Source organism: Malurus melanocephalus, unplaced genomic scaffold (genome assembly GCF_030028575.1).
Source record: "Malurus melanocephalus ecotype Western Australia unplaced genomic scaffold, MMel_1.1 scaffold_409, whole genome shotgun sequence".
NCBI lineage: Eukaryota > Metazoa > Chordata > Aves > Passeriformes > Maluridae > Malurus > Malurus melanocephalus.
Genome location: NW_026623641.1, coordinates 61,081 through 86,716, shown reverse-complemented (window position 1 = coordinate 86,716; position 25,636 = coordinate 61,081). Strand labels below are relative to the sequence as shown.

At 38.7% G+C, this 25,636-nt stretch overlaps 1 protein-coding gene across 1 annotated transcript in view; it reads right to left on the bottom strand.

Moving 5' to 3' along the window:
• Positions 1-19,788: 19,788 nt before the first annotated feature.
• Positions 19,789-25,636, bottom strand: part of RAB28 (RAB28, member RAS oncogene family) — a 62,926-nt gene continuing 57,078 nt past the window's right edge. Inside the window, exon 7 of the mRNA XM_057379495.1 lies at positions 19,789-20,877. Coding sequence (XP_057235478.1) covers positions 20,785-20,877 — 93 coding nt within the window. The 3' untranslated portion in view covers positions 19,789-20,784. The remainder of the gene's footprint in view (positions 20,878-25,636) is intronic.

The following is a 25,636-nucleotide window of genomic DNA, read 5'->3' as shown; positions in this document are numbered from 1 at the left end:
GCTTCTTGTTTGCTCTTTATAGGATAATAGACACAGAAGCCAGAACATCGTATCAAGCACTGTGCAAATTCTGTACAATTCTTCCTCCTTGAGTTTACAATTTAAATACACAAGGGTTGAACCATGTGTTCACTAGTGCTACTTCCATTTTTTTAAACTAGGCTCTGAAAGACCTAAACATCAAGTGGACTGTGTATGTTATCAATATTTTCTAAATATTATTTACCCGAGAGGCAAGACAGCAGCTCTGAAAGTATAAGGGCAATGCAGAGTCACTTAAAACACACASAGATTTCCCATGTCTCTCCCTTGCAGTCCATTTAATACAAACACCCACTACTGTTTCCTCCTAACACCTTCATATTAAGCATTTCCAACAAAAAACAGAGCTTGCCTTCCTTCAAGGCACCACTTAACAATCACCTCTRTCCTTTGCCCAGACAGCAATGGCTTCCACCGGCCCCATTTTTGTCTGTGGCTTTTTTCCACACTATCATAAATTTAGCTGAACTTCCAACTAGACACAGCAGAATCCCYTTAAAAATATTTCTGTTGCAAATTTCTCTTTGCTAGATTTAATAGAGAGCACTTCCTGTGCTGTGCTAAATGACCTTTTTTGTCTTAGGTGATACCCAAAGACAGCAGGTCCTGCAGGGCCTGTGACTGAAATGGCTCCAGTGGACAGCTTGACACAGGTTGTGAGAGAAAAACAAAGCTGAAGTTTATGATAAATATAATGCCACCTTCACTTCTGGATTAATTCCATCTTCCTCTTCCCAAATATGTAACTTGAAAATTAATCCTTCCAGTGTGTTTCTCAGTGCATATTCTCTTTCCACCTTTAAGCACTAAACAGAATGAGCAAGGGACTTGTTCTGTTTTGTGTCTCACACAGAACTGAGCAGTTCTGTAATTTGTGATGAATATGTGAAAGTGAAAAGGGATTGTACCACCTGGAGTATCCATTGCAGACCACTGACTAAATTTGTACCCAGACATTAAATACTGATTTCCAGAACACACTTTCAGTTTCTCCTTCATGATCCACTAACAGACCTCTTGTAATTTTACAAGAGTCTTCTTTCTGGAATCATATTTAGTCTTAAGGTTTAACTGGTTGATTGAAGTTGCATAAATTTATAATCTTGAAGGAGATTCTCATTTATTGTAAAAATGTGTTTTCTTCCTCTATTAGAGAAGTTGTTGTAGTCACAACTTATTTAGAAGTTATTGCAATAATAGAATACCTAAGAATAATCTTTCTGTCACGTTCGCATTGCTCAGGAAAAGTTTCCACGTTTTAAGCAGTGGTAAGTTTACCCTTATTGCCATCAGTGGCTTCATCTTAATATATTGAATTTTAAATAACTGGTTCTGGTGATTAAAAAGGTCCATAAATTTATTTAATGGRCATTTAATTGCTCATTTGAAGAGGCTATCATTTTAAAACTATTCATCATGTGTTAAGTAGTTTATTACATGTAACTAGCCCATTCAAAATTCAAGGAGCTTTGATTTCACTAATATTAATATTTGTCCTAAGTTACYACTAATGATGGATACCAGTTTGAAACGATCTCTTTCCCTTTATGTATATGACCTGCAACCACCCAAGCTGTGAGTCCRCTGCAGATGCACCAAGGAATCCATCTTCTAGCTACAGTCATGTCTAGGTTTTCCTCTTTGCTCTATAACTTATCAAAACAGCTGTAGGAGTTCAGGGAGAAACAAGCAATCTTATTTTATTGTGTATTCTAAATAGCTGACTACTCAGCCAAAATAAACTTTGGCCTTCTAGTAGCTTAAATGCGGTATTGGCACACGTAAAACAAAACGTACAACAATACATACCACGGTGAGTGCCAGATGTTCATGGGAGAAAACACACAGCTGTTGGGCTTGGATCACCTGAACTCATTTTAAAGCCAAAGACACCGGTCACCTTTGTTGAGCTGTCAGATTAACAGAGGCACTGCAAAGACTGGAAGCAAGGGTGGGTCATCTCAGTTACWCTGAAGAATGCCAATTTATGCCCCATCAGGCAGCTGTCATGTAAAATTCCTTRTGTCAGACAGAACTAAAAATAACTCATTTGTCTTAAATGTACTGTTATGCACTTTGAAATAACCTAGTTATAGTTGCTCTTCTATCAGAAGTTGAATGTTTCTCAAGTTACTGCAAAACCCARTTGAATGCAATTCTACTGTTCTTCTATCCAGAAATGTCACTGAGCAGTTCAGAGAGAATTTATTCAGGAAGACTAAATATCACCATGCCATGAGCTAAAAGCAWATGGACCAGCCAGCCTCTGAATTCTATATAATAATAAAATAATAGCTAGGAATAGTTATTTTCCTGTATACACAAGCACAAGATAAATWTTGGGTGATACAAATCCCTGATATGGACCTTCAATAAAGATTAATAGATTACAACATATAATTAAATTATTAAAGGTGGAGTTAACCTATCGCTGAAAGAAACTCTGGSAAAACTAGTCCTCAGAAGAGCACTTCCCTTAAAAGGCTATAGCTACAGGATTTTAAGTCACTTTGATGAAAACCAGTTGTAAGGCTACACTATTCCATTCCCAGTGTTGAATTACAGCAAAAGTAATAAATATTTTCCTCAGTTTTCTGAGCATTCAAACAGCAGGATCGTGTATTCTATAAGGATTCAGGAGATACAGGGTTTGGATCAGTAACCCAAAATTCTGCTAGTTTGCACAGACGCAGACATAAACAATTTATAGATCAAAAGAACCAACAGAATAATCTATGTTTTGTTGATATTTATCCTGTGTATGTATCTTGTGAAATACACCTAACAATGTGTTGTGTTTACACACATTTCAGTTCTTCCTCTGAAATTCAGCTGGGGCCAATTCCACAAGTATATTTATCTGTACATTTTATTCTCTCATCTTCTCACTATTCAGCAGAATCATCTTTTGCCCTTTTTAATTACATTAATATATAAAATAAAACTCCTTTTGGCAAGATATTCTTGCYMATATAAGTAAAYATAAAGATGTACTTCTGTAYTTCTGCACAAAGAAGYAAATTTTGAACAAAAGCAATCCTAMCTGGCAGCTATSATACTGYTTAAGACACAAGAGCACATCTGGGATGCTTTTTCTTACTGAAGACAAAACTAAAATTCACATGGTGCTAGCTCACAAAAGATTTGGCACCCAGAGTCCACGCACTAAATTCCTTCTTAGTGTCCACACGTACATCCATCCTGAATTACTCAGGACAACTCTGTAAATGGCAAAATTATACACCAAAGTTTTTAAATGTTGTGTGTCTTACTTAAGAAGACTTACACTGTCCTCCCTTTGAACCAATATGCTCTAATATTAGTCTGATAAGCAGATTATGACATGATAGAAAATTCAGGATGTATTAAACATCTGAGAAATTTAAATCAGCCTTTATGGAAARACTTTATGCAAAGAGTCTGAGAGGCCCATCTGCTTTCCATAGGGTATGAGAGCCCATGAGATTCCTACAGTTTCATATTCTGCTATTAGTTAAGGACTTTATTGCTTCCTAAATAAATACAGCCATTCAATCCATAAACTCACCACTGTATAACATATTTGGTACGACAGGCCTGCCATTACCCATCTGAACATGTGATTGCCAAAAACAGGTGAACAATTCTTCCTTCAAGGACTGTATTTCTGCATGYGCTGAAAGAAACATTGAGAAAAAAAAATGAAACTATGTAAGGAAACATAACAAATATCTTAAATATTTTCATTGCTGTAAAATCTCACGGGTGGTTTCATGGAAATACYCCCTTTTTATTAAGTCTAATAAATTCAATGCTTCCTAAAGTTGTTGCCTCAACTGAAGAATTTAATTGCTATAATAGCACAAAACATTTATTCACACATCTGGTTGGAATTCCTTTTCTCTGACAAATTTAATCAGTATAATTATCTATTTGACAGACACATGGACAAGGAGAAACCTCAACAAGATGTAAGTTACATGCTTCAATTAATCTTTCTAAAAATTTGTATAATCTAACAGATGGATCAAACTTTATGCAAGTATTTGACCAAAGGCTATAAATCAACAGTGACATGTTTTCTTTCAGGCAAAGAAATTAATATTTTTTCATAAAGTTAGACAAAGGAATTGTTAATCTTACAATAGCTCCCTTCTTCATAAAACTATCTACTGCATAAAAAATATTGGTGATACAGCATTCTTAATTGTGACAAAGGATAGGTTTCATATATCTTATTCTTGTTAAATCATACTGTTTTATTAGTGTAAAGAACTTCATAGCTKTGCACTACAACAAATTAATTCACAGAAGCACTGATGAGCAAACAGTAAAATACCCCACAGTTCCCATCTAATCCCACAGCACACTGTCACAGCAGACACACTGCTTTGGTCTCATATTTTCCATTGCATATTTTTAAAAAATGCAAAAAAAATTGTGATAGGAAAACAAAATGCGAGCCGGGGAGGTGGCAATACTGTAGGAAAGGCTGAGAGAGATGATTTGTGCTGTCCAGCAGAGCGGGCTGTGTCACCCTCTGTCACCGATGGCACCGCGGGCTCTGTGCGCTGCTGCCGGAGCGCTGTCCCCGCTGCCCCGGGGCTCGGCACCGCTGCACCGCTCTGGAACAGCTCGGGATCCAACYCGGGATCCCCTGCAGCCTCTGCTGCACCGGGCTGGACCTCCCAGGCTGCCATCCCCGGGAAAAGCAAACTCACGGCTTCACCCCGCTCCAAAACACCCGGCAGCTGGAGCGCCGTGGTCACCGTGCCGTGGTCACCGTGGTCACCGTGCCATGGTCACCCTGCCGTGGTCACCGTGCCGTGGTCACCGTGCCATGGTCACCGTGCCGTGGTCACCATGCCATGGTCACCGTGCCATGGTCACCGTGCCATGGTCACCGCGCCGTGGTCACCGTGCCATGGTCACCGTGCCATGGTCACCGTGCCATGGTCACCGTACCATGGTCACCGTGGTCACCGTGCCATGGTCACCGTGCCATGGTCACCGTGGTCACCGTGCCATGGTCACCCTGCCGTGGTCACCGTGCCGTGGTCACCGTGGTCACCGCGCCATGGTCACCGTGCCGTGGTCACCGTTCCGTGGTCACCGTGTCATGGTCACCGTGGTCACCGTGCCGTGGTCACCGTGCCGTGGTCACCGTGGTCACCGTGCCATGGTCACTGTTCCGTGGTCACCGCGCCGTGGTCACCGTGCCGTGGTCACCGTGCCATGGTCACCGCGCCGTGGTCACCGTGCCGTGGTCACCGTGCCATGGTCACCGTGCCGTGGTCACCGTGCCGTGGTCACCGTGGTCACCGTGTCACCGCCTGTCGCCCGCCTGGCCACGCTGCCCACTGGAGCTCCTGCCACACTCCCCGAGCGGTGACACGCCTGGCACACGGCAGCTCTCCGTGCAGCTGGGTGCTGCTGGTCGCTTTGCAGATGCCGTTCCTGCCTTGTGTACAACTGATCCGCTGAGCGATGGCATCTTCACACAAAGGGAACAATCAATGCATCTCCCCCTGCTACGAGAGTGAGCGCCACAGCTAAATGGAATGCCAAATCCATTCATTACTCAGGAAACCTTCAAAATGAAGCCTCTTTCACCAACTAACATGTTGCTGTCACAGTATGCTTTAAGATTGGGTACCTTCGAGTGACAATTCTTCTCACTCTTCTAAGCACAAGTGAGAGGACATAGGAAGAAAGTTTGTCTGGCCTAAAAACAGTTTCTTGGTTATGACCTTCAGCATTCTGCTCTGWGAGAAGTAATAGGAGCTTTGACAGCAATTAAGGAGCTGGCAACACGCAGCACAATCCAGACAGTGCAGTGTAGAATTGGGTGGGAGCAAGAATTTCATTTAAATCTTCCACTTGTTAAATRCATCTTTCCATCTGTCTCTGAGTCAGCAGCATCCCCCTCAAGGCTGACACAAAGCTCAAGAGGAAACAAAAGTGCTTCAAAACATTTTTGAACTTAACCTATCAAGCCAAAATTTAAAACCATCTGAGGTTCACTCAGCTCTAAAAGAGAGTGTGGGGGTATTCCTTTCTGCACCATGAGTGGACTTCAAAGGTATATTCTTTTCACTTCAATGTGAAAAGCAGACCTAGTCCTCTAAAGCTACAAAGCCTTAAYGCCCTTGATGTCTTAAAGATTATTTCAAATCAAATCAAAATTAATACCAGATGGGGAGGGGCAAGAAGGCCAGAAAAAGTGAAAAAAAAATTAACTTTCTGTTTTATCTGCAGTTATTTTTGGCATTTCATAGTGGTACTTTAATTTTTTTACCCTTCAGTCTGCTATGACTAACTAATTCCAAGCTTAACTGGTAGTGACTATTGGCAATTTTGCTCACTTGTCAGATAATCACAGCAGTTAATTTTTCCAGATTTTTTTTATTTAATACTGCTAGTCAAATACATAAAAATTTATTTGCAAATACTATTCCCTTGCTGATTATGTCTTCTGCTTTTTCATTACACTGGTATTTGCAACCTGCTTGTTCACTTAGGCCCTGGATCCTGCTGGAGCTTGTGTCCAGAACGTGCTGCTCACACGGAGCCAGCCAGTGGGGCTGTGCATGAATCAAAAACTTTCTCATGCAAACCTTGGATACATGCGGTCAAACCTTGCATTTAGAGAAAAAAAAAAAAAAAGTCCCTTACTTCACAGTGTAGAAATAGCTATTACAAATTCAACTTGGAAACAGAGAACAAGATAGCACATTTTTCAGTCTTATGCTTTCCATAAGGAAACAAAAAGAATAATGTGCAAAACCAGTGAATGATCCWATGGCATGAAAACTTGCAGTAACCAGCATAAGGAAAAAACCCACAGACTAAAATTAATTTGCACGGATTACTGATGGAACTTTAAGAACATGAACTCATTCCCAACACAACCTGTTTGTGGTAACTTGGAATAATCTTGAGGGATATATTTTAAGAAGATGAAAAGGTCCCKTTTTACAATGTTGCTAGTTCAATCTAACTGAAAACCCAGCAAAAATGTAAGATAATTTGCTTTAAAGTCTACTAAACTTCTCTTGGCAGCCATTGCTTCACCATAGCTTATTTATTTATGCATGTATATTATATTCAACATTTGTATTATATTATACTATATTATATTTATTATATAATATAATAAAATAATCAAGAAAGCCATATGGAAAAACATTAAGGCTCCAAAATCAGAAACAGAAAAGTTATGAAAGAAGCCAGAGTTGAGTTCCTGTTCCACCATGGCGCTGTCTGCTCATACCCATTCATTTCAACACCATCTCCCATTACACAACCACTCACTCTCTCCCCTAAAGAAACCCTCACCCAGATATTGGATGAGATATTTTCTCCCTCCCTCRCCCAGAAAGGTGAGGCACATTCTATTATTTACTGCCTGAAAGCCTTGCTGAGAGGGCAGGATTCATTTTCTCGGTGGTGAATGTGGTGTTGCACATCCCCATCGTAAGTGACCGCTCCAACCACACGCGGATTTTCACAACGCCCATCTCCATCCCCCATCATTCTGCTTGGTCCCAATCCCTTTGGCAGCCAGTTGCTTTCCACAGTTTCACGCCCCAGTCACCCAATTCCTCACGCAATCTTGGTCTCAGCCACACCTAGAGAATGAAACTTCCATCCAAGTCACAGCTCCAGCAAAAARAGAAATTAGAAAAGGTGGGGTTTATCCCTGACTCCCTTGAATTTCTTCTTATGAATCCTCTCCAATTCATGCAGACCCACTCAAGAGGAGAAACAGCACCCAAAATTCAGCAAAATTTTTAAAAACCCTGTGCAGGGAATTGGAAGGGATAATTTAATGTGGTGAATCATTATAAAAAAGTTCAGCAGCTCTTCCAATAATTTTCATAAAAGAARACAGCAGTTTCTAGTAGAAAGAAATTTCAGTTGAGAAAAGAGCACAWAGGGTTAAAAACACTCCCTGGAGTAGAGAGAAGTACTCACAAAGACTACTTTCAAGGTTGGGTATCCTTCATTCTGCACCATTTTAAGGGTCAGTTCTCAGCAAAACAGGAGAGAAAGGTAATTTTACAGAAAGCACACWACATTAACAGTTCTAGTAAGAAGTGTTGTATATGTGTATTTTCTAATTAAAAAAGCAAAATATATTATGTATTTTTAATTAAATGTTGGTATCTTTTCTGATTTGAATGTTGTTTTTTTTTAAATTAAGTAATATGAAATGACACTTCATTACTGRATTTATTGGTGAGCAGAGGTTATAATTAAACACAATGTTAAAACTTCTGGAAAAATATTCTTGGAAACTTTCTCCCATGAAGACACATTTTGGCAGTCCAATCAACACCCTCATGCATGTAGAGGAACAGCCTCTGCTGTTGATTTTGGTCACTCACAAACACAAATCCAGATTCTCATTTCTTAGGCTGAGTTCCTCTGCACCCTGTCTGCAGGCTCTCTTGGACYTGACCAACAAAGCTGCGTCACAGGATGTGATCTGGATAATTCAGATAATAATAATTGATAATAGAATAATGATGTTGATTCATAATAATGAATGCACAACTCAAATATGTCTCTTCTGCAGTATTTCAAAGTTGMAYTTCATGATCTCAGAGGTCTTTTCCAACCTGATTCTATGATTCTAGGATGTCTGAGCACCAGTTCCCCTGAGGAAGAGGAAACCCTGGAGCTGCGTGGGGAATACTACACTAATTTAAACCTTTACTGTCCTAAAACCTCTTGCTCTGTCCTGTGTCAGCTCTGAACAGATGGCTCTCCAGCACTGTCCGAGGATGACCCTGGCTCTGTCTGTGCAGCTCAGAGTTCATGGTCTGAGTGCAGATGCTCAGGGCCAGCACGGTGGCCGTGGATCCCAGCGCTTGAGGCTGTTGGCTCATGTGTCCTCCCTGGGTCACCGCTGTCCCCTGCAGCTCCCCTGCTGCCGACAGCCGGGCTGAGCTCCTCACAAGAGCCCCCAAGGCCAACAGCAAAACATCTGCATTTATGGAGACTGAAAAATGCCATGGCAGCATAGACACGCTGGCTTTCCCCTACGCAGTTTCAGCTGTGGTAGCAAATCTCTGTTACAGGTATGAACAAAACTGACCTTCTCTTTTATCAAATAATTTATGCAAGAATCACTCCTGCAATGTCTGCTTCCAGATAATTGGCATCAATCAGAAACATTCAGGCTCTATGGGAAGTGTCCCCATCTCCAAACATCATAGAACAAAGCAGATAAATCTTTCCTAATTGCAGCTTTAAGACCAAGTACAATATATCAAGTAAAATAATAAAAAATTAGCGGCATGGACTGGGGCTTATTTCAGTTTTATTAAATCCCAGTAAATTTCTGGAACATTTRTTCAGCTGGTCTGGATAAAAAGTAATATCTTAAATATTTTGAAGTATCATCACATGTAAGACTTTCTCATAAATTACAAATTGAAAGGTCAATGACTCTGTGAGTGTAAATGGTAACCAATTAGAAATCAAAGGCAGGAGTCCAACAATTATGAAATCCATCTCCTGACTCTATTAAGTAGAAGATTAAGTACAGTGTAGCTCCATGGATAAACTCTTAGTCCTTTATGCATCTATTATTTATTAAAATTTAACAAATGTTTTGAAGGCCGCATCACCTTAGTATAGAAACAGCCTTGAATAAAGGAGCCTCTACCTTTGTCCATAATTACTTTATAAGTAATACTTTATAATTGCTCATAGTTTTAACACTTTCTAAAAGAGCCAATCTGCAGGTGAGGGCTGTAAACCCTCCTCAGGGTGGTGCCAGCCATTTCCTTGGGTTGTGATGTTTTSATCTGAAGGCATGGAAACCTTATAATCTCATTTTCAGGTATGGATTTCCTGAGGTGCTGCTGCATGTCTGTAACAGACCCAGAGAGAAGTTCAGACCTCCTGGTCCTGAACTGAGGGCTCTGTCCATGGGAGCTGGCTCTCTCTTTAAGTGCTTGAACAGCATTTAACCAGAATTCTTTTCTGATGGGAATGCCAAGGTGTCACCATTTAGCACTGAAGTAGGAATTCTTTAGTAAATAACACAGACATTACTGTACAGTCAATGCCTCCTCTGATCCTAGCAGGGATGGCTCAAGYAATGTCACCAAACAGGACAGGGGTGTCCCCAGCTCTGGGCTCCTACTCAGACACTGCTGCAATGCCACTGTGAAACTTCATCACAYTGAACATATATTGTGGGCATTACAATTGACACTCCGTATGAATGTACCATTCTGAAGAGCAGGAATTTATGGACAGACTCCCTTTGCTTTTCCTGGGAATCCAGGAGGCTTCATTTGGCCTCTACCTTGAGAGCTGGAACAGAGCAGCTACTCAGCCTTTACTGTCTGAATAAATGATTTTAATGAGCAAATCCAGTGACACAAAGCATCACAGATCACAAAAGAGTGGGCTGCCTTTGTGAAAACCCAACCTGTGGAGCTTTTCATTTCTGCCTCTAAGGGTGCACCTGGACCTCTCTTCATCCTTATCTTTCTGCATCCATGTTTGGCTCCTGAATCCTACTTACAATGTGAGATCTTTGTGACAAGGCCGTTATTTGTTTCTGCATTTGAAGAGCAGCAGCTTTTGGTAATTCCAGGACAAGGCTGGGTGTTAAGCACTTCTTGATAAAGATGACAAATAGGTATCTTCTGTTYCTCGTAGCAAAGAAACAAACCCCTCCAAATCACAAAGGGGAGAGGAATGCCTAGATTTGATTGATTTGACCAAATCTATATCATTTACACAGAATCATTCTTTATGTGGCATAAGTATTTGCATGCACAACACACTTACACTGCAAAATACAAATTAACAGGTTATTCCTGAGGACTGAAGTTTCCATACAAGTGGGCACCTCATCTTYGGTGCATGTGGGCAGTTAGTGACAGCCATATGTTAAACACAGGATTTTCTCACATGATTGTTCTTGATCCAGGAACAAAACTCTACAAGAAAGCTTCTAACCACCATGGAGTCATCAATGCCATAAAGTTACACTCCCTTCCTCAAGTCCCTTTCCTTCAGATGGAAGAAGAGAATAGAAGGGTACACTGAAAATTGCTGCTTTTGTGAAAAAAAGTGCCAGAGAACCCAGGGAGGAATGCAGTGTTTCTTTGCTGCAGATTTCAGATAGGCTGACAGGGCAGTCTGYGCATTTTCTCTCTCTTCTCTGCTGTTTCAGGAAACCACTAATGAGGTACAGAAAAGGGGCAGGTCATTTTGTGCTTAAGGTAATCATCTTTGTTCACTGAATTTTATATTTAAAATAAAACACAAATGATTTTATATAGAAAGAAGTTAAAGATGTCAATTTTCAAAACTTGAGGTAACCCTAGCCCTGCAATCAGATGTTCAATACTTGTTTCATTTTAGGCATCTCTAAAATATCTCCTGTGTGGAACACAGGCAGTCCTGTCTTTTGGGGCCAGATGTTGATGAGGCAGCTGATTGAAAAACAAAAACAAAACCAAAACAAACAAACAAACAAAAAAAAAAAAAAGGAAATTCTTGGAAATCATTATCTGTTGTGTTTATGCCATTAACAGCAACATGAAAGGGAAAACAAACAAACCATGGTTTGAATATCTAGGAGCCCAGGAAAGGATATGCTTACAGCCTCACTTTCTGCAGGTGGAACTGATGTCAAGAGAAATGTCTGACTGTGGTGAGCAGGATGAAAGAAAGGTCACTTGTCTTTAYAACTTTTGGATGGCCTGAGGATTGGAAGCCATAAAAAGGTACACATTTTTCCAGGTCTGTGATTCCATGAGAAGTTGTCCTCACCTAAACACTGATCAGCAGTGCTTCTGTGCTCCAGCCATGCTTAAAGAATGCATGCCAGGCCACACTGATCCTGTTTTCTGATGCTCCTCTTCCACATTTTTCAAGCTGGATCATTTTCCCAGCCTAGGTTATAAYATATAAATAATTGTGCTGCTTTAGTGACAGTGAAGTGGAGGGAGGCACTGAAATACTGTAAGGTTGACACAACTGTGAAGATCCAAGTGTTTGGTGAAATGACAATGAGAGTTGGGTTGCATTCATATTCTCCAGCCATCTTCCCATTGCCCTGCTTCCCACTGCAGCTCTGATTGCACCAGGCAAATAAAAGTAGGAGGTGAGTTCTGGTCAGGCATTCACTTGTGCTCCACAGCACTGCAAGCAACAACATTCCAGTGCTCTGTAAGGCTCCTTGGACCTGCTTTATTTACTGTATCAGTGTAGTCAGCATAGCTTAGAGACAGATGTAGCTAATACAGTCAATATCTACCACTAAATGTTGTAGGCATTTCCAAGTTTTAGCCACGTAATCTACCATGTGATCCTAGCACTACTGAAACTTTTGGCTTAAAACAGTAAATAGAGACAGGTGAGGAGAGAACCCAACATCTAAATCTTTGCTAACACCAGCTACCAASACACTCATTACATGCACAAGTGTATGGAGGCTCACTTGTATTTATATACACACAGACATATGTGTGTGTGAGCAATACAATGTCCTGGTAAATCACGTAGGGATAGCAGAAACAGCTCAGAATGATTGTTGTAAAGGAGGTCTGTAAATGCAAAGGGCACAACAGAAACCACTGCTCCAATGAGTGGAACAGTTAAAGAAAAAAATATTTTTAGAGAAGTCTTTTTGATAACTTTTTGGGTTTCACAAAAATATCAGGGAAGGGAACAGACCAGAAAAAAAATATATTGTTTTTTCATTAATTCAAAAGAATCCAAAGACTGACTAATGTGATTAAGGCACACTGCGGCAAAGAATTCACCTATCCCCAGGCTTTGCCAGAATACCTCCGTGATCGCTTGCATTAGCTTTCAGCKGCTGGTTGTGTGTCTTCTGAGCAGAAATAGACAACATCTTTTAATGTTTATGGTTTGCATGATGTAAACAGTCAACTAATCTTGCTGGGATAACTTTTATAAACTTTAGACTATTTGTTACCTGAAATACACCTTGTCCAGATCCATCCCAAATATTTGGCTATATGAGGGACACCATCAGACTTGCACAATGGAAGCATTGACAAGAATCCTAAAAAATATTTCWTGATGCCTCCCATCTCTGAACAAGGAACCAGTCAAAGCTACAACTCCACCACAGTACACAAGCACAGGACATTCCCACAAATGTCCATGGCAGCCCYGCTGGATGGAGTACTGTGGTCAGCCTGCAAAGACTGCCAAGACATAGACAGCTTAAGTGGTTTGTACAWATGTACACAGGGAGCATTCCCAGCTCCTCCAACTTAGAGCCAAAGATTCTGCCAACTTCCATTGAAAATGGTGGTCTGCAACGTCCAGTTCCAAATAAATTCAAAGAAATTGTCAGCTGAATTTCTCGGTGAATAGATTTCAATCAGACTAATAAGATCTGATTAAGAGGCAAAAAAACCCCTCACCAATTCACCAATTTATATTGCCCAGCACTGCTACCACACTAGGGGGTTAAGAGTAGAGAAACAGTCACAAAGACCAGAATTATCACCAGCTGCTTACWGCCCCCTCTTTGAATGGATACTGCAGCACCATACTGAATGTTCTGAGCTGGCTGATGAGGTCCGTGCTCAAGGATCTGGATTCARACTTTCTCAGTGCTGCACCAGAAACAGTGTCCAACCTGAGTCAGTATGGTTAGTGAGTCTGCACTGCAATAAGCTTCTCAACCAGAGGAAAACACTGCCCACAGCAGGAGGATGCAGAAACATCCAACCCGGTGTCAGAGCTAGAGCACCTACAGTAAGCTTACACTTACCTAAAAAAAAAAAAAAAAAAAAAAAAAAAAAAAAAAAAAAGTAATTAAAGAAAATCAGTTGGTTTCTGATCCAAAAGACAACTTCTACTGACATGTACGAATCAAACTAATTGTATCTCAGTCAATTAACTTACACTTCCCCAACTGCAGTATTTGGCTGAACCTTCTCCAAGCTGCTCAGCAGCACTTCAGTATCATCACTACCTGCCCCCTCAGTCTCTGCTACTGGGGACCTGAGTGGCACCTGGTGCCCTTGATAGAAGAGAATGGGAAGCCACCTCAACAGTTCAGCAGCTGACCACGTGAAAACAGAGTTAACCTCTGAACTTTCAAAGGCTGGCCATTTAGTCAGGAAGATTAGGAGAACCACAGGAAAAAAAAGGGGAAAAAATCCAAAACATAGAGAGCATCCTCTTAAGACTCCTGATTATATTCAAGCTAATCAGCACCAATAAGAGTTGCCCTTTTGAGAAGGTATAACCTTGAGTACAGGCTTATTTGCATCCCTGAATTTCTAGGTGATAAAACCAGTAAAGAGATTAAACGGAAAAACCTCCATTTCCTTTCTTACATCAGTGTGTGACTCCTGTGGGATATGATTCGCTTTCTTGTAGTTTATGCTAGGTTGTGAGCTCACTCCCTGTTATAAATGGGTTGTCTGTATAATTGTTACCAATTACATGCAAATTGCTCCTAAACGGCACAGACAGCCCATTTGTGCCAAATGTTGGTTTACACTTTGCTCTCTTTCCAAGACAGTGGAGAGATAAAAAAGCAATTGGATTGATGAGTGGGATGTCAAAATTTCTCTCCAGTTTCCATTATGCAGTTAAACATTGCCTCACCATTCTTTGACAAATACTGGAATATATCCAGAAATCACACTTCATTTTTTCCAAGATGGAGATCAAATACCTTCCCAAATCTGAGTAAGAAGTACCAGCTCTTGTTTATCCTCCATGTCAGATCTGCAATTCAGACACTACAAATGGGAACTTGATATGTTTTCCTGCACTATCAGTCGGAATTCAGTTTGCAATGAGACTTGTCAAGCACCTCCAGATCTTTTTGTTTCTGATTCATTATGGATCTGAGGAGCATTTGTTCCAAAAACAGCAACTTGCCCAATGTCAAGTAAATGTTCTGCTCACAAAACTGAACCACATTTGAACTTTTATTTTTTCAATTTCCATATCATTCATGCTAGAGAAAATATCAGAAAAACAACTGATTGTATGAGGAACATATTTTTTCTTTTTTTTTTTCCTAACTTGGGAGTGGCTTTAGTTTATACCCTTCACAATGGGTCAAAAATTTAAGAAACAACACTGAAATTTCTATGAAAGAACTTTAGCCTCAAAGGCATTTATTTCAATGGAGCCAAAATTTCTGTGTCAGCAAAGTATGACAGAATGTATTTAGCTTCAAGTGTGTACTTAAACAGCATAGACTTCAAGGAAACTTAAATACACGCTTAATTTTGAGCATATGCTTAAGTGCTTTTGGTGAATAGTATTGAACCACACATTCACCTCTTTTTTTTAAAGGAGAGAATGCTTTCCAAAGCAACATTTACTTTTCAGAGCACGGTGTGTGTCTTTTAAATCCTCCTTTGATGTTTCTTGGTCTACTTTGTTTTTAAAAGCTCACCAGAAATCAAAAAGGATTAGTAGGTCATGATCCTCCAAGCTACCTGGTATGGATCAGCCCAGGAAAGGACAGAAATGGCGTTTAGCTAGCAAAGCAAAAATGCTTGCCTGAAGCAGTTTGCAGGATGTTTTCTGAGGCACAATATAATTAAAATCACTTTGGCATTTTATTTCTATTTACAGTCATTATCATTCTAAAGAATATTTTAAACAAGAAAAGCAGAATAGAGAATATTTAGCAGATCATAAGAAAATGTGATTATTAATCTGTATTAAAGATCTTCAACTATGCCAGTGATATTTCGTACAACATAAAGTTTTTTCCACTCATCCTTAAAAGAAAAACTTTCCCGAACCAAAGTACACTTACCACATTTTGTTTTTTAAATGAGGACTTGAATTAATATTTTTTAAAAACATTGATTACTAGTATGACATTACAGAGTAGAAGCAGAGGAAGTCTTGAAAGTGATATTAAAAAAATGATCTGGATTCCTACTTCCTCCAGAATTCAGTGCTCTAAATGTGGTATCTGAGCAAACACAAGCTCTTGACCTCAAATCTATATTCTTCTCCGAGGTTTGTCCAGCAGGATAAGGACTGCTGTGTAGCAGTTAAAYACAAAACAAACCTGAAATTGGTACCTTCTGAGGTTTGGTTCTGACCAGCCTTTGAAACAAGATTGCTTTCAGTCAATCGGTTATTTCAGCACTTGACATCACCCCCACATAAAACAAGGCAAATGGCCAATTAGCTAACTGGAAGTTTTCCAGTAAAAAATGGTGCCAAAATGAATGAAGATGAAGTGGAGTAGGAAAAAAAAAAAAAAGAGTTTAAATTGGCTGAACAGTCAGCTCTCTATGGGAAGCTGAAAATAGAAATCAGTTCATGGAACTCAGGAGCTTCACTATCTTCTATTTGGGGAAGATCAAACTTCGGCATTTGCAAGTTAAACAGGGATCCCCAAGGCTTCTAGAGAGTACTTTATAAAAAGAGGTTTTATACAGGACCTGTGTATTTTGCAAATAAAACTGCAGCACATTAAATTCTAATCACATTCTATTCATAGCATCTGAAATCAGAGTATAAATTTGCTTCCTACGGATAATTATCTGGACTGCAGTTTTAATCTCATATGTATGCCATTACCCCWATGCAAACATGGATAAATTTTTGCTTTTTCTTTTCAGCAACTTTCAKCTATTTTGACACTTTAAGTGGATATAAGTTGGTTTCAAATAAAGACAGCCTAAAGAAATCAGATTATATGTTAAGCAGTAGTATTTGAACTGAGAAAGAAAAGAATACAGCATTGTAGAATAACATATTTGCTTGGGAAATCTTGTGCAAATTCCAGAAAGAAAGGCAATTAATCACAACTTTGTAAATATAACTTCTATAAAAGACAATGCTGCTTTAAATACATCTATCAGGCACCTCATACAAACTGTTAAGATACATCAGAAATTAATGCAAGTATTCTAAATAGGAAAAATTCCCTTGCAGAAAATTTCCCATTATTACAAACTTGTAGATATGTTACAGAACAGCACTTTAATCTTCTGTAAAAACATTAACAGGACACTACMGTCCAAATTAGGTATGCCAACATTTACCTTCTAATCATACTCTCTACTACAATTTTGTAAAAATGTCAAGGACATCATGAAACAAAGTTATTAACTTTTGTGGGAAAACAACCTTATGCCTCACATAAAGTAAATGTAAAAAGGAAAAATACAGCTACAATTTATCTAAATTGGCATTCTCACAAAAAAAAAAGCAGAATAACCAACCTCAAATATTACGCTGATATTTTTCTTTACAAAATCATTACATTTTGGCTATCAGGCTCATTATCAGGTGCATCTGCTGACAATCAAATTAGCTCTGCATTTAAAAGAAGCTACCTGATGCAAAAACCCTTTTCTTCCAGAGGAGTTCAAGCAGTGATTTAAAGTAAAGGGGGCTTTCAGATGCCTAATGATGCAGATAGATARCACTGGCAATTTTCAAATTCTTCAAAAGAGTACATTTCACATAATTTCCTAGTGACCCCAAGTCTAAAACTTCAAAAAGAAAAAGTTATTCTGGTTAAAAAGCAGCTTCGTGTGTTTTTATGGCTTTCACGAACTGTCAAAAGAACAATGTATTCAGAAAGATTATGAACTCATCACAGGTTCTGGCACTCACAGCACCTAATTGTAAGGGAAAATACCTTCATGCTATTGTTTGTGAAGCAGATTCGACTCCACCAAACTTCAGAACCACAAAAGACARGTTGCCTGAGTCTAATAATGCTTCAGATCTGTTTTAAAAGCGCTGATATTCTACCATGCAGCCAGAATCAATGTACCTACTGGTATCCACCACATCAGACTGACCTTAGCAAAGAGCTGAACTTAGTATCAATTTTTAACTGCAGAGCTGTTACTGAAATGATTAGTTACAACAGCTCTGAGCAGGCAGATCACCTCACCAGTGTGCATCTGTGTAAGATCAGGAACTGAACATGTTTCTTCCCTTCATCTGGCCTCAGCTTCAGGAAAAAAACATGCTTCACTTGTCCCAGCCCACTCCCATGTCAGTGGACRTTAAGCATATGCTGCCTCACTTTTGAAGAGCATTGCAGTTTTTTACTTTATTACTGTTTGCTGAATTGCCTTCAACCAGTTTTCACCTTGGAAAAAGCTTTTAAGTGCAYTGATATGGCACAATTCAACTCTACTATACGTGAATCATGAATCAGTAGTGGCAGGACTTTACTTACAGAAGGCAACCGGACCCAGAGCAGTTGTTCACCTGCCTTCCCCTACACACTTCTCTAACTAGATTTGTGTTTATCCCTGCAGTCCCCAGAGTCCTTGCACTCCCAGCAGAACACTGTCTACTCCCTCTCTCCATACTGCTTAATCCTCCAGGATCATCTCTGACCTTTCTGCTCAGCCTGGAGTAACATGTGCTGCAGGACCAGCAAAGGCCCTGCTGAATCTTCAGCTGCAGCTGCTGCAGCACTTCAAAGGCTGCTACCACAGCCAAGGATTTAAACTGCAGCTGCAATCCAAAGGCTCAAGGTGGGGTCTCCAAGGCTSAGCAAAAGGAGCAAAGCTCATTTGTAAGGATTAAAAGGTGGACAGGTAATGGATCTCAATGAGGCAGGAAGGGTAGTGGAAAGCAGAGAGAGTGGAAGTCAGTATACAATACAAAAAATCTGAGGAGGTTAAGAGGGGCAGCAAAAGGAGGGGCTGGGGGCACGGAAGAGAGGAGATTCCTGGTTAGTGTAAATAATATATGYGTATGTTAGGGAGGAGGAATGAGGGCAGTTTGGAAATGTAAACAAAAATATCTTCAGAGGAGGTAGGCCTTTAACATAGCAGTTGGTGAAAAGATCAATAGGAATAAAATACAAAAGGATGTACAAGTCAAAAACAGCTAGAAAAACAGACCCTGAGAATAAAAAACTGTGATGTGACCGAGACATAATATSCATCTGTAAAACAGCTTGGACTGGGACACATATAACATCTCTCATACTGCAGGACACCCAAAATGTAAATTTTTTTTTATTATTCAAGGTAATACTGGGCTCTGCATATCAAATTATGAAAAAGCGTTTTCTTTTGAAATGTAAAATCGCTGAAGTGTTTAACAGYAAAGCACTGTTGGGTGTTTAAGACCATACTACATATAACTTGGGAAGCAGGACTATCAAGTTGTCACATATGGACTGGAGAAACTTCCCACCTGCCTTGGGGGGCCTGTGAACTGAAAAAATACTTTTGAAAAACTCATCGAAGAGGAGTTCTCATGTGGTGGCAGCAAAGAGAATTCACTTACAGCTGCAGTTAACTACACAGAAAAGTAATGCAGTAGTACACAAACTCCATGGGAAGGAGCAAGAACATGGACTGTAACCCTAGAATAAATAATTTACTGCAAACCAYATCTACCTTAGCATAGAACAATTTCTCAATATCTTAGCTTCTTTCTTAGTATTTCCTACATCTGAATGCTAAACATTACACAGTAAGTAATATCACAGTTATACAATTATTGTTAAGCTAACAAATAGGACTTCTAGCCATCTGCAATSTTTTTCTTACATAGTTAAAGTAGTTTAGCTACTGTATTAAACTACTGATTGTTTAATTGTTCCAACTAGTAAGCTTGACCAGCTTAATAGTAACATTCACTTGAAGAACCTCTAAATTTTCATTTTTGCTATACAAGCTTCCTTCACAGCCTCATTACTTTCTGAATCACCATATGTTTTCTCATAGTTTTAAGAAAGYACATTCTAGAGTTTAAACAGGAAAATATTTTTAGCTCAGAATTGAGATGGCCTARTGTTTTTTCTCTCCTTAGCTTTCTGTTCAGATGTGCCAGCAGAGAACTRTGTGCACTGCTAGAAAAGGAACAGGGGAGAAGTGTGAAGATCACAGAGCAGACAGCTTTTTATTTATCATTTACTCTAAACTAGAAAGAAAAGARTACCAAGCCAAATGTCATTCTGTTAGTTACTTAAAGTGACTGATGCTAATTGATCTATCAACAGTTTCTAATGCATGTTGAATATATCACTCATCATTTACAGACCAAACTGTAGACTGAGATTCATCCATATTAATAAAGACATATAAGCCTATCTATTACTGCAAGAAGTAATGCTGATGTGGTAATAAAAATACATAAAACCACTAATATTTTTTTAGCACATCCATGGAGACAATTAGAGACTTCAGAAAACTATTTTTATAATAACAGCTTTATTTCAAGCACTGTTTCTCACTGGATACAATTTATACATTTTGAGCTMAGTATATATATTAATGGAACACTTTCAAAATTATCTCTAGATAAAATATATTATGTATTTAAAATTATTCCAGCAAAAGCTTTTCCAAGTAACATTTTGCTGAGTGTCAGTTCAAATTACTGGAGAAAAAAAAATTAGAAATGCTTTGGCAAAATACCCTTCCAYGGTGATGTCTTTAAAAGCATTTTGAATGCAGGGCTTCCTCATCCATTTTTATTCKGGYATCAGTCAAATAGACAGAARAAAACATAAACACAGTTATACAGTTTTATTTAAATATAATTTAAAAGAMTATATAGACCTTAATTTTTCAAATGTGTSGTCTCATGTTTGAATTTCAGCCAGTCAAAAAACTGCCTGCTGCTTCTCAATGGACTGTGGTGCAACAGGTTTCTGAAACCTCTAATTGCATTGTTGCACTGGTCCCTGTTAAAACAAAGTTCCTGGTAATCCCAGGGCCTGTTTCAAGGCAGGAGGACTGCAAAGGTGTCAACCAGAGAAGAACAGCGTGGTCACTGAACTGCACACATTGAGCTTCTAGCAGGATTAACGGTTCTTGTCACAGGCTCCTGACTGTAGTTGACAATATCTGCCTTCACCACCCTCTGTCATAAAAGAAAACACAGTAACAGTCAGAAAATACAACCTTCATGATGGAAAGCATTAAACAGACTTTTACTGAAATAYGAAGGGAAAAATAACAAACAAACCAGGGTTTTTTCACTACCTTMTAGGAATTCTTATCAGGTGCTAATTCTAATTCTAATACTCAGTTTATTCATACTAAGCAGAAGCAAGTGCCTTGGTTGGTTTTCACAACACAACAAAAGGAATACAACTCTTTTGCTAAAGCAGTAAATACAGTTCTTTTGCCATGAAAATTGTTCTGCATGAGAGTAATAAAACAGAATTTGTTTGCAAAAATTGTGCCATTCATTCTTCAAGAATAGTTGCCTAAATTGTAACTGGAAATTGTACCTAAGTTTGTCTTTTTGTCTTTACTCCAAGCATTTAATTGGAAAACATGGACAGAATTCAAAGAAAATTTTAAATACAACCATATTTCAAAAAAAGCTTTGACAGGCATACTGGCTAAAGATTAACATAAAAAGAAGATCTGCATACCATAAATATTTAATCTCCAATATAGATCTAACACATATTACCCATTCTCTTTACAAAGTATTTGATAAGACTGATTCTCTCTCCTGCATGAGGAGACAGAAATGTAGAATTTTGTATCCACTTCCATCTGAGAAAGCTATGTAACATTTTGAATGCACAACACTGAATACAGTTACATGAAGCATTTCAAAATTTCTACAAAGTATCCGATTATTAGAAGCACTATGTAATTAATTGTACACAGAGTTCCAAAACAATATGTCGAGTATTACCAGCACTTACACATACAGAACACAATCTTCCAATAGAACTTATTTTAAAAGTTGATGTAAAAGCAATGCAGCTACAAAAAAAGAAACAAACCAAGTTTTCCATCAATACCTGGAACTACTGCATTGAGCAGATTTTGCTCTGGCAGTTGGAAGTGTTGTGATGCTGGTTATCTTCTTCAGGGTATTTCACTAGCTCTGCCCTGACAACATKCTGTTAACCATGTATCAACATGATGGATAGAGGGCAAGGAGAAGAATGTAAAAAGAAAAGAGAAGGAAAACAATGGAGAGATTAATCAGTAGCTAAAAAGAATGAATGGATAACGTAAGAAGATTATGCAGAAGCAAAACAAAAGTGCATTTTCAGGCCTTAAGCTGATGTAAGGGCAACATGTTTGGCTAAAAGCAGCACTCTCAGCACCAGCGCTGCTTCTCGAGCATTTTCCAGGAAATGTCTTTTCAAAGCACCAAAGTGAAAGGCTCATACGTGCAATCAGCAAAAGTGCATTAAAGCTAGAGAAAGGACAGAATAAAAAGGCAGAGAATTCAGTGGAAGAATATATGACAATGGCCTACTCCTCCTTTAAGTCAAAGACATGTAAATATTAAATACTACATTATCAGCATGTAACAACTGCATTAGCCATACAGATGCATCTTTTCCATTATATACTATCACATTACATCTAAACATACAATCCAAAAGCAGTGATCAAATTAACAACCTCACAGTAAAATGCTGAAAGATTTTTCTTTGCTTCATTTAAAAACAAAAGGTTCCCATTATTAACACAGGTAAGAGATACAGGGTTCTCATTATTAATACAGGTTTAATATCAGGTTCATGCAAAGGGAAGTAAAAATCATGGAACAATTTCAGCAAAGAAGCCCCAGAGGAGGTAAGTCTGCTATGAAAGATACCCTAAACCAGCTTAATTTTTTTTTCTTAAATACTTGAACTCTTCTGCAATGTATTTTCAACGTTAAAATGAATGAATAAATTAATAAATTCTATTATTTTAAAGGAAACAATATGTAAAATGGATTAGGAATATATAAACAGTATATGTTACAGATTACCTCTGTAAATTAAACATGCATGTCAAACAAGCAACAATAATTGAACAGGCTGGTAAAGGACCTGGATTTATTAGCTGCTGAAGTACTCTTCTTGAGTTTAATTGATCACATTCATATTATCTTATCTAGTGGACAACACTCATGATTTACTGGACTCCTGGCCTGATGYTATCAAGAGAAAGGTTGCCAAATCCCATGTAGGGCAGTAGTAGGAGTTTCAGCATTACACAGCATTATCTGACCTCATAGGACCTAGTTTCTTCATACCAATCTTTTGACTAGGGCTATGGGGCAAAAAAAAGAAAAAGAAGTCTTGCAATCAGTAGGCAATGAATTGTTCCTCAAACACTGGTCTAAATCCCATCCTGTAAACACAGGCAGGTTAGTGACCTATGCTTAGGTACACTGCAGAAAAAAACTGACRATCATAAATGACTTGGATTTTCTAAAGGAATTTCATCCAAGTAAGAGTAAAAAATATCATTGCAACATTTCTTTTATTAACTTCATGGTAATTAAAAACCAGGGCCTCTTTGCATCAGATTTTATGTCAAGCATGTCATTGCCACGGTTCAAATCACTGTCAATAATGAGAAATAATCTTTCTTGGTCCAGGTGCTCCGTGTTCCAGATCTGACTTATCTGCCAAACATTTTATTGTGCAAAGCTGGCGCACACACACTGGTCTGCTGAACTGGCATTTACTTAGAGAGAAAACTACACATCACTTACAAAAATGCTAGCTCTTGCCARTGCCAAGGAACAAAGCTGTACCCCATGCAGTTTTTACACTACGGTTGAAAGTAAAAAATACAGAAAGAAAAACATTTGATTAGTAAAGGAGCTATTTCCTCAAATTTCATCAGACCTTTGCAATTTAAAGGGGAGAGTATTTTGAGGACTGAAAATAAGTCAGAATCTGCAATTTTGTTATTTTGGAACTGTTCCATTTCAAAAAACATGCTCTACTTTCCAGTCACGCATGAAGAGTAATCTAGTTCTTTGTTTCACCACAGTTTTGTCCAAATAAAGCTTTGATTAACAGTCATCTCAGCATGTTAACAGACAAGGTTTAGTAGCTCTAGCTGAGATAGTTTAAAAACTTACCACCCCCAAATGTCTGTCCTACTCCTCAGCTGGASATCATTGCTGCCAAAGGAGAGCTGGTGGAATGTAATGTGTACTTGCACCTCATCCACTTCAGCACAAAGTCTGGCAGCTTCACTTTAAAACAACTTTCAGCAGTCATTTAAGCTAAGCTTCCCAACTTCACCCTGATGTTGCCAAAGCACACGATCATCGTCCATTTTCTCATTCTGATGTGGGAGCAATACATTCCAGCAAAAGGGCAGTAGCAAATAGCTTGGGCTGCATTTAATGTCTTAAACTGCTGCAGTTGTTTTCTAAAACAATGCAGAGTAAATATAATTCAATTTCTAAAGCTTGTTCTTGCAGTTAATTAACAGAAGTTGTGCTGGTAATTTGAAGGGGACCAAGAATCTTACACATTTTTCACAAGAGCTTCTGCAGTTCTGCCAGTCATCAAAGCAAAAAAGTCATGAGCCAAACCCCACAAATTCATACAGGTTAAAATAATGTGTTTGGGACTCCTATTACTTATTTCTATCCATCTATGAGTCACATCTAAGATCTTCCTAGTGACTATGACAATTATAACTGACTAAACACAAGAAATAAAATCTTCAGGCAAAAACTGAGTGTTAGAAATAATTTCAAAGCATATTCTCAACCCTAGACAATAGAAAATGCACATATAGCATTTGGCTGCTGGCATTTTACACAAATTCATTATTTAATCTTGTGCTACACCTAGATTGAATGAACATATCTGACRTTCTCTGAAACATATTCAAGCAACAACTTTCTCAGTTTTCAAAATGGGGTAATCTCACAGTACACAAAATAYGGAGAACTCAGATATATAATCCAATGTGTAAATAGTGCATATTTGTAAAAACTACAATGGCTTTTACTTGTTATTGAAGATTAAATCCAAGTCAACACTTTTATACTTCACGGATGAGTCACATTTACTATTGCATTGTTTTTATTTGGTTCTTTATAGGATTTCTCTAGCAGCTATCGACCCACCTGTCTAATTTTATAGCCCAGCAGCTAAAGTATTCAATGCCTAAAAACTTTAGGGAACTCACATCATATGTCCCACTCAACTGTCCTACAAATTAGGGAGGTTTTGTGTACCTATTTCACAGATGGAAGAGGTAAAACTCCCACCACCACCACACTAAAGGACCCGCACATGTCATACAAGAGTCTGTGGAAAAACAGAAACCTAATAATGGCATCGTCATCTAACACCAGCTCCTTCCAGCCAACAGACCATCGCCATGCTTTTGGGAAACAGCATCTACACATCACTTCAATTTGGCTTTTCTACTGCAGACTAATGAATTTGTCTCTAGAGAATTCATCTTCCTCAGGATACAAAGATTCAAGTTTTCCCTCTCCAGATTATGCAGAGACTTTCCCTTTTCAGTCTTAGGAAGTGATGTGGGTATTTGATTCCATAAAACAATGAGCCTTAAGATAAGCTAACAGACAGACATTCCAATACCATTCTCATTGGTTTCTGATTAGGSAAAGTCCTACAGCCCCTTCAAAATAAAGCTCTCAAAAGAAGCAAACGTTTTACTGATAACAAAGAGCTATTGCTTGTTTGAAGTWGATTGAAATTATCCTCCATTAACAGAACTTTGCTAATTAAGCAGCTGCTGTCCAGCTATCACTCTTTAGCTACATTGACACTGTTGTAGTCACACTACATAGTGACTTCTGCTGTACCTAAAAGGCAACAGTGAAGTTTCTTTTCTGCCCAAATCCATCTACTGTCTTCGTTTCTTCTTTT